General features: G+C 36.5%; 1 protein-coding gene across 2 annotated transcripts; it reads left to right on the top strand.

Annotated features, from left to right (window-relative positions):
* On the top strand, positions 5,635-7,979 carry LOC18787386 (tyrosine-sulfated glycopeptide receptor 1). Of its 2 annotated transcripts, XM_020556511.1 has the most exons (2): positions 5,725-5,872; positions 5,989-7,979. In XM_020556511.1, the coding sequence occupies exons 1-2, from the start codon at positions 5,825-5,827 to the stop codon at positions 7,873-7,875; spliced, it is 1,935 nt and encodes a 644-aa protein (XP_020412100.1). In that variant the 5' UTR covers positions 5,725-5,824; the 3' UTR covers positions 7,876-7,979. The 2 variants fall into 2 exon arrangements, with proteins under 2 accessions (XP_020412099.1, XP_020412100.1); XM_020556510.1 differs by having other exon boundaries at positions 5,635-7,979.

Raw genomic sequence — 10,639 nt, 5'->3', positions numbered from 1 at the left:
ACATTTTTATTTCCATGACACTCTCTGAGCATATGTCCAAATTTCCCACACCCTTTGCATTTAGGCTTTCCTTCAAACCAACATTTGCCAAAATGCAATTTCTCACAGTGTTTACAAGCTGTTTTATTCCCATCATTAGATTTCCAATTCTTCTGAGGTTTTTGATCTCCAGAAGAAGCTCCACTCTTAGGATTTTTTTTCTTCAATATTCAGACTAGTAAAAGCCCTTTCTGTAGAGTTCTCATTGTGTCGATCCAATCTGAGCTCAAAGATCTTCAGAGAAGCAACCACCTCTTGAATTTCAAGAGTCTCAAGATCCTTAGAATGTTCAATCACAGAGCAGATGGAATCATATGATTTTGACAAACTAAATAGTAATTTCTGCACAACTCTCTCCCTAGATAGTTCCTCACCATAACTCTTCATGTGATTCAATATATCAAACAATCTAGCAAGATATACAGATAGGGATTCACTGTCTTTCATGCGAGTATATTCAAATTCTCTACGCAATCCTTGCAATTTTACATTTCGTACCTATTTATCTCCTCTGAATTCTAGCTTCAGAATATCCCAAGCACCCTTTGAGGTTTCCTCGTTCACAGTTCTGGGGAAAAGCTGATCTGAGACAGCATTTTAGATCAATCCAAGTGCACAAGCATCCTTCATTAGAAGCTCAGCCATCGTAGACTTCTCAGCAACCTTAGCCTCTTCAATCTCCTTCTCCTTCTTTGGATCTGAAGCATCGAAGCCATGTTTAACCAGATCCCACAATCCATGAGATTTCAGTATTGTTTTCATCTGAATGCTCCAGAACTCATAGTTTTCTCCATTGAAAACTGGTGTACGAAGCTCAGTAATGCCCGATCCTACCATATTAGACATTGGATTCAAGAAATCTCAGCTACAAACGATGAATGAGCTCAGACCAATTCCAACTCCCTGTTCACAGATTCACGCCCAGCTCAAGCAATCGAACCTGGCTCTGAGGCCATGTTAGAAATCAATGTTTTCAGCATTTTGGATGTTTTGGGAAGAAGGAAGAGATCACAGAGAGAGTATGAGGAAGAGAATGTTGCTCTTAGAAAAATAGAAAAGCTTCAGATTGCTGTTCATCATATTCCACTATTTATGTATATTGGTATGAGTGAGAGAAGTGAGCTACTTCTCTAACTGATTTACAAGGGAATTAAATCCTTGCCTTTGATCCTATCATCCTATGAGATGATCCCACTTGTCATAATCTGACACTTAGATCCTAGGCAAGATAAGAGACCACTTGGACTATGATCCAATGGCTCAAATTACATTAGAAAAAAATAAAACTTATAAAATGAAATTAGAAGAGACTTTGTGACTTTGGCTCCAAGGCGTTCAGCTTAAGGGTTACACATCAACATCATGTGATGTTCAATAAGAAATTGTTGAACAAGTCATCAGGTGACTGCAATGAGAAATTGTTCAACTCTTGATTTTTAAGATGCAATTTTGTCCTTTGGATCAGTGACTGCACCTGTACCACCGAATTTTCGCCATTGTTGTACTAAAAATCAACAATGAAATGTTTGTTGTAAATGCATGAGTTGGTGGATGACCACCATACCTCTTAATATTCCACCGTTGGATTTTATGTAACCTATGCACTAAGTATTTGTAATTAGTGCTTGTAATCTATAGGTATATTGTAAATGATGGTATTCAATCTCCTATCTAGTAAGCCTATAAATAGGTGGTTCTACCAAAGATTAAGAGATGAATAAACATGGTGAAACTTTGTCTTTAGCATATCACTTCTCTCTACATTTTCTCCCTCTAGTTTTATAACACGTTATCAGCACGACATTGCTCTTGGTATGTTTTCTTTCTCTGAATTTTCTTTCTTCTTATATGAGCTAGAGTCATCACATGGTATAGAGTTTCTTTGTACTCACCATCAGACTTCATCATGCTTGTTTAAGAAAAAAAATTCTTATTCTTATTACACATGAATATAATGCCATGTTTTTGTTTTTATTTGTTTGTTTATTTAATTTTAAGTATGATCTTAATTATTATGATGAGTTTGAATTATACAAAAGATCAGGGGCCCGAAGTTCCGTGATCCTCATCATATAACTAGATTAGGATATAGAGTCCTTTTGATTGAATCAGAACCTGAAGTTCTTTGATTCCAAATAATTGAGGGCGTGAAGTTCCGCGAATTTAAAGAGCACATAAGGACATAAAACTCCTCGATTTTGTATTAATCAAAATCAGAATTCCATGAGGCCTACATATGTCAAGAACTTGAACCAGAAGTTTCGAGTGCATATACATCGATTTGAGTATGAAGTTCAAAGCACAACTATTAATTCAATTTATTTAGATCTACGTATTCGTACCTGAAGTTTCGAATATATATTGATATGAACCTGAAGTTCATAGTTTTTCATGGATCTTAATACTATATATGAACTTGAAGTTCATTACTTATTTGTGCCTATATGAACCTGAATTGGTTGGAAATCCAATTCTTAAACTTGTAGTTTTATCTACATATTGAATCCACATTAATATTGGATTATCTTGGAATTTCATAATCTTTAATTGATTTATTTTATTCCTTGTTTATACCACTTTACTTATTTTATTATATTATATTTTATTTATGTTAGGTTATTAATTAATTTCGTTTTACAATGGTAATGTTTTGTATTACCGCCCGAATATTGATAGCCAGAGGCGTCTATTGGAGAAACTTCCTACTTTCTTTTGTGGGTAGGAAGTTTATGATGTTATGAACCAAAAGTTCTTGAGGCCCCAATATTACACAACTATTATAGTTGAAGATTATGATGTCATGAACTAGAAGTTCATTGACCGAATAACTTTTATGTTGTGACATGACTATCTTGGCAATCCATGTCCCACAATGATGCATAAGATTTTTATAAATTTGTAAGGACATCGTTTAAAGACTCAAATTATTGTCTTGTCCAACAATATCATTACAAAGAACGCTCACAAATAAAAGCTGTCATAAGATCATCTCAGTCAAAAATTGACTTTGAGCCATCTTTCCTGAAATAATTCAAGGGGATATTTGTGAGCCTATACAACATCTAATTATGGATCACTTCACCAGTTTTACTGAATGTGCCTACTAAAATGGTCACATATTTGATAACGACTGTGAGTTTATTTTCCTACATTTTGAGACAATTTTCCCGCCGTTAGGGGGAGAAATGACAATTCCTAAAGAACGTCGTGAAATAGTGTTGAATCAATCCGCTTTTGTCTCATCAAGATAATGCATATATAAGTTGTACATATGCTAACATGGATTGATATTCTCGTATCACAATCCATTAACATGGTGACTATATATATAATGCATGCCTGAAGCATGTCAGAAATATAGGTTCTAAAGACTTAACTCCTCAGAAATGGAGATTATTTGAAAAATTCAAGCCCTATAAAAAATAACGCTCTATAGGAGGTTATGATCCACATATTCTAAATAATTCATTGTAAAAGAGATGTTTGTCCCATAAGTGACAACATAAGCCCCTGAAGAGGCATTGGTACCCTAAAGTAATGAGATGCTTATAAATTATGCATGCGCATGCACATGAGAATTGTGGGATCACAAATTGATGATACATTTGGTTTATTAGTAGCTACTATAATCATCAAGGGCTATGATTATATTAAATCACGTTTCATGAATGTCGACAAGTTAAGTGATTGGCCAAAAATGGAAATAGGCAATTCCATTTATCACTAAATAAGAAGAGTTGGATATTGAACCTATAACTCAAACACCAAATTACAAATGTTCAGTATGAAGGTTACGAATTGGTGTTTGTGAAGTGAAATAAGATCACTAATATGACATAAGGTTTCCTGGGAGAGACATGTGGTTTTAGTCTCCAATCTCATCGTAAATGCATCCACATTTCTATAAGTGCGGTTGTTACTTTAACGCAAAACTTATAGTATGTGTTAAATGCATATTTATTAAGACTATATGGTACATGGAAATCCTCAAAGCTCATGAAATATTTGAGATATATCGGATGAAGCAACCTCTTGAAGGATATAAAGTACCACAATATTCTTAATTAAGAGTTAACACTAAGAGTTTGAGTATTTTGAATTCAAATTTGATATTGTTGTAACATATTCTAACTACTAAATTAGTTGTTGATACTCCTAAAGATTTCAATCATTTGAAAAGTAAAAAGCAGGTTGAATAGTGTGATAGATGATCATGTATGAAGACAATGTTGCTTGTATTGCTCAAATCAGAGAAGGAGAGATATTAATCAGGGGGAGATATCAATCAGGGGGAGCATCCCAATTCTACTACATTCAAGGCAGATGTGCGTTGTACTCTTTTTCCCTTCGACTAGGTTTTTGTCCCACTGGGTTTTTCCTAGCAAGGTTTTAACGAGGCAATATAAGCTCATCCAACACCATATCAATGATTCAGAAGAAAGTTTCACTCTTTTTCCCTTCGCTTTGGTTTTGTCCCACTGGGTTTTCCAAGCAAGGTTTTTAATGAGGAAACAATGTCATTGTATGGTGGACATCCAAGGGGGAGTGTTGTAAATGCATGAGTTGGTGGATGACCACCATACCTCTTAATATTCCACCGTTGGATTTTATGTAACCTATGCACTAAGTATTTGTAATTAGTGCTTGTAACCTATAGGTATATTGTAAATGATGGTATTCAATCTCCTATCTTGTAAGCCTATAAATAGGTGATTCTACCAAAGATTAAGAGATGAATAAACATAGTGAAACTTTGTCTTTAGCATATCACTTCTCTCTACATTTTCTCCCTCTAATTTTATAACAATGTTGAGAATATAGGAAGTGACTTGTGACTTGTGAATATAGGACGTCACGCCAATGAAATGTTGAGATCAGGCTTGACTAGCAATGTAACGTTCCAAATTTCCAAGAAAAATTATCAACAAAACATAAACTGAGTCCTTTGAATTAAGTAGCAAAGTCCTCTCTGGTAGCCCCCACTTAAGACCCAATGAGATCTTCTCTTTGAATATGAATAATTTGCTTCATGCGGTTGTTGTTTGCTGACTTCTCAATTTCAGGTGGTCTCCCAGTTGCTTCATGCGGACGTCTGTTTGGCGATTTAGAGCATTTATAATAAGCTACTTAAACAATTTTTTTAGATAAATTTTAAGAAAATCTTTATCAACCTCTTTAAATAGGGAGATCTCTAAGAGCTCCTAAATCTAAGGAGAGGAAAAAGACTCCTAGTGGTTTCTTATAATTTAATATTATTTTATTTTATGATTATTTTATACTTTTAATTAATGTTAACTAAATTTTATAAAGAGCTTTTAAAATAGCTTATATATATTTTTAGTTAAATTTTAATTAAAATAGAGAGTATGATTGTGGATGCTCTTACATAACATGTCGAAGCATCGTTGCTCTTATATATATATGTGATGATAATACTTCTGCCAGCTGTATTTGATTTATTCACAGGGGCGGCGGCAAACTTCCTTACTCTAACAAGTAACCTAGAAAACTTCCTTATGATAAAGGCTTCCAAAGGATATATATATACACAAACCTGTGAGCAACGACACATACACAAAGCAACGTTAAGTGCAGCCTTGTAACTTAATGGCTCATGGCTTCTTTCTCTTCCTCTTATTCTCTTATTTTATATCTCTAAATACTCATGCCTGCAACCAAATTGAACGCTGCTCCCTCCTGTCCTTTGCCTCCACTCTCTCTTCTCCTCCTTTAAATTGGACATCCCTTGATTGTTGTCACTGGAAGGGCATCACTTGTGATCAAGATGGTTGGGTCACCCATTTGCTCTTACCTTCCAAAGGGCTCAAAGGAGGTATCTCTCCCTCTTCACTTAGAAATTTCACACATCTCACCCACTTGAACCTTTCCCACAACTCACTATATGGTTCACTTGAGACTCAATTCTTGTTGTCTTTGAATCGTCTCAAGATCCTTGATTTGAGCTATAACCATCTTTATGGGGAGCTACCACTTTCTCTACCATCCAGCAAAATTCGGAAAGTCGATTTGTCGAGCAATCACTTCTTTGGTGCAATTCCATCTTCATTCTTCCAACAAGCAAGCAACTTGATTAGTTTCAATGTCAGCAACAATACCTTCACAGGGTATGTCCCATCCTCTATTTGTCTCCATTATTCACCCTTTGTTAGGCTATTGGACTTTTCTTCCAATCAATTCAGTGGCAACCTTGCTCTTGGGCTAGGGGAGTGTTCTGAACTGCAGGTTTTTCGTGCTGGTCACAATAACCTTTCAGGGTTACTTCCAGAAGATATCTATAATGCTACCAAACTTAAAGAAATTGCATTACCTATCAATTCACTACGTGGAGCCATTAGTGATAAAATTGTCAACCTCACCAACCTTAAAATCCTTGACCTCAACCTTAATCAATTGAGCGGCAAGCTTCCTCTAAATTTGGGGAAGCTCTCCAAGTTGAAGTTTTTGACTGTTGATTTCAACAATTTAGAAGGAACTATTCCCACATCTTTGATGAATTGCACAAACCTTGTAGAACTATGTTTGGGAATCAACAACTTTGAAGGAGATATCTCCATGCTTAATTTCTCCAGATTTAGTCAACTTACAAAACTTGACCTAAGGTACAATAACTTTACTGGTATGTTTCCAGTAAGCCTTTACTCATGTAGGTACCTAAAAGCCATTGCATTGACTGGAAATCATATAGAGGGACAAATACAAATTGAGATTCTTTCATTGAAATCCTTGTCCTTCCTCACCCTTGGTTCCAACCGATTCACCAACCTCACAGGCACAATGAAGATATTGATGAGTTGCAAAAGTCTTCAGACACTCTCGCTTGTTGGTTCCTTTGTAGGTGAGGGAATGCCATTTGATGATGACATGGTTGATTTTGATGGATTCCAAAATCTTCGGGCATTGAATATGGCTGGTACTAACCTCACTGGTGAAATACCTGTGTGGTTATCAAAGCTCAAGAATTTAGAGATCTTGATTCTAGCTTTTAATCAAATCACCGGGCCAATTCCAAGTTGGTTGGGGAATCTTCCTAGACTGTTTTTTATCAACTTGTCATATAACCGAATTTCAGGTGAATTTCCAAAGCAACTCTGTAGACTACCAAGGTTGGTTTATGAACCTATTGCATCTCAAGTAGACCAATATGAATTTGAATTGCCTGTCTACAGCAGCTTAACTACAAATCGAAATTTTCAACCGTATAAATTCTCTCTTTTTCCAACAATGATAGACTTATCTAACAATAACATTGTTGGTGATATACCTACTGAGATCGGACAATTGCACCTTCTCCGTCAGTTGGCTCTTTACTCCAACAACTTCTCCGGCGTCATTCCAGACCAAATATCTAACCTACAAAATTTAGAGGTTTTGGATCTCTCCATGAATCATTTGTCTGGAAGAATTCCATTGTCAATGGCGAGCCTTACTTTCTTGAAAAAATTTAATGTCTCATACAATAATCTTGGAGGACCAATTCCAACAAGCACTCAGATCCAAACTTTCAACACTTCTGCCTTTGAGGGGAATCCAAAACTTTGTGGTGCCCCACTTCCAAATAAGTGTGGATCAAATAAGGGCATTGATGAAGATGACACAAACAACGAAGACTTGGACAATGAGCCTCATCAACTTCTATGGTTTTATATTTTCACTGCGTTGGGATTCATAGTAGGATTTTGGGGAGTATGTGGTTCTTTAGTTGTTAACAAGACATGGAGATACATATATTTTCAATTCATCGACAATATACAAGATAGGTTATATGTGATGATAATAATGCGCATCAACACGATGAAAAGAAGGCTTAGAGGCTAGTCATATATTATTGTAGTTTTTGTTTTACATTTTTTGTTTGCTTTTCTTTTTTTCTTTCTTTTCTTTTGTGTTCCCAATGTAATAAGTCACAGTTTCTTCTTATAGTTATGTCTTCTTTTTCGGATATGATTTCCTCATGCTAGCTTTTGCAAGCAACAAAAACGACAGGTTGTGGCTTTGAAAAATCATGAATACCAAATCAACTGAATACAAAAATGGGTATAAAGATTAATGCAACACAGGTCCGCAGGCTTATGAAAGCAAAACAAGCAACAAATACAAACTTCCTCTACATATTGTTCTTTACACTGGCAAAACCGACACATTTGGCTATCCAAGTCACTCCAATTATATTTTTATGCATGCAAAGAATTGAGTGAAACGATCTTAATTTGACAGGAGGACAATGCAATAATCTTCTTTGAAATTAAACTTTCGGCAAGGTTCCATTCGAATGCCATTTGAGTTATTAAGGGCTTGTTTGGGAGTGTTTTTGGAACAGCAAAAAGCACTTTTAAATGGATGAAAGCGCTTCTGTCTTTTAAAAATAGTGTTTGGCAAAAATTGCAAAAGTGCTTTGGGTAAGATCCAAAAGCACTTGGAGTGGTTTTGGAAGAAGCACTTGAGAGGTGCTTCTTCCTAAAAGCGCAGCAGGACAAAAACAAGGGAAGCACTTGGCTTCCTTTAATGAAACTTTTAAAATGTCAAAAATACCCACATTTAATTTTTTTTAAATGCCAAAATACCCTTTCTTTATTTTTTATTTTTTTATTTTTTATTTTTTATAAATACAAAGAGCTGTTTGTGTGCATCTCTTGGCAGTCATGGATGATCGTTTTGTAAATTCACTCGTTTGTTAACTGTGTTTCAGCCATGGATGATCGTTTTGTAATTATAGATTCCATCTACAAACCGATGGAATCTATAATTATCCTTGATAACAATTTCTTGTTGGCGTGACTTGTGGATATTGACTTACTTTCCTTACACACCAAGAATTCTTATTATAATTGTAATTGATTTACTTTAATTTCTAATTTCCTACTGTAAATAGATTTATGAATTTATTATTTACTTGCCCATTCAGGTTTCGTTGTATTATAAATATGACCTCATACAAGGAGAAGAATACACAGAAAATTCCCACAAACAAATATTCTCTCATAGTTTTCATATTTTAGCATGGTATCAGAGCAGCGATCTTGGAATTGCTGACTCTAGTTTCAAACCCCCGCCGCCACTATGGGGGTTAATTTTTTCAACCCTCATGGAGGTAGCACCACCGACTCCTTCTCTCATTCTCAAGCAAACATAGCTGAGTTGAGTGCCCAGATGGCTCAGCTCCTACAGATGCAGATGTTGGCCCCGAATCTAATCCTGAATCAGGATCCTATTTTGATGACCCCAAACCCGATCCGGAATCAAGATTCAATTTTGACGACCCCGACCCCGACCCCGACTATGACGACGACAACCCCGACCCCGACTCTGTCGATGACCCCGACCCCTACTCCGATGATGACCCCGACCCCGACCACGAATTTGTCTCTAATTCAGACCCCGATCCCGACTTCGACTCCGACTCCAGTCCCGACTCAGGCTCAGATCCAGATTCGAGTTCCTACTAAACTGTATCCTATGCATCTTCTGCTGCACAGATTATGACTTCTCGACTCACGACCCCGACACATGGATTAGATTGCGCATATTGAGGTGATCCGAGACACACTCTTGAGATTTGTTTTAAATTGCATGGCTACCCCGATTGGTGGGCTACTCTTAAAGATCAAGGACAATGCAATACGACCAGTAATGGTACTGGTGATGGATTTCATAGTTCCGATAAGACTAATTATAGGAGTTAGATAATCGATTCCGGTGCAACTGCTCATATGACGTTTGATCCTGATGATTTTCTGAATATTACACAACCTCGACGAACTTGTATTGCAAATGTCAATGGAGTTACTTATCCTGTGACAGGGGCTGGCACTGTTGCACTCTCATCCTCTCTCTCACTGTCTAATACTTTACTTGTTCCATCTTTATTCAATAAATTGTTGTCAGCAAGTCAGCTTACTGAACAATTGAATTGTTGTGTACTCATTTACCCGAGTTTTTGTTTGCTTCAAGATATTCACTCTAAGGAGATTCTTAGTCGTGGTACTAAGAGAGGGGGGCTATAGTATGTCAATGACTTCAGTCTCGGCATGGCTAACAGTGTGGCACATCTCTTTGATAGCAAACAAAAGCAAATCTGGTTGTGGCACCGTCAATTGGGACATCCGTCTTTTAGTTATATGAAGCATCTTATACCAAATTTATTCTCAGGTTTCAAGGACTCCGACCTCACAAGAGTCACTGTATGCCCTACCCGTTGAGTACGAACAAGTGTACTACTCCATTTACGTTAATTCACTCTAATGTCTGGGGACCTTCACCTATCACTGCTTCTTCTGGTGTTCGATGGTTTGTCACATTCATCGATGATTGTTCACAGATGACATGGCTTTATTTGCTGAAGAATAAAAACGAAGTGTTTTCCCGTTTTCAGTCCTTCCACAAACAGATGAAAACTCAGTTTAATGCTCAAATCCAGATTCTTCGCTTAGACAATGGTGAAGAATTTGTCAATCATGACTTTCAGACTTACTTCCAACAACATGGAATTATCCATGAGACAACTTGTCCTCAGACACCGCAACAAAATGGTGTTGCTGAATGAAAGAATCGATATCTTCTTGAAACAGCCTGAGCACTTCTG

Source organism: Prunus persica, chromosome G2, assembly GCF_000346465.2.
Source record: "Prunus persica cultivar Lovell chromosome G2, Prunus_persica_NCBIv2, whole genome shotgun sequence".
Taxonomy (NCBI): Eukaryota; Viridiplantae; Streptophyta; class Magnoliopsida; order Rosales; family Rosaceae; genus Prunus; species Prunus persica.
Note: the sequence above shows the minus strand (reverse complement) of the source record. Positions and strands in the feature narration are given on the sequence as shown.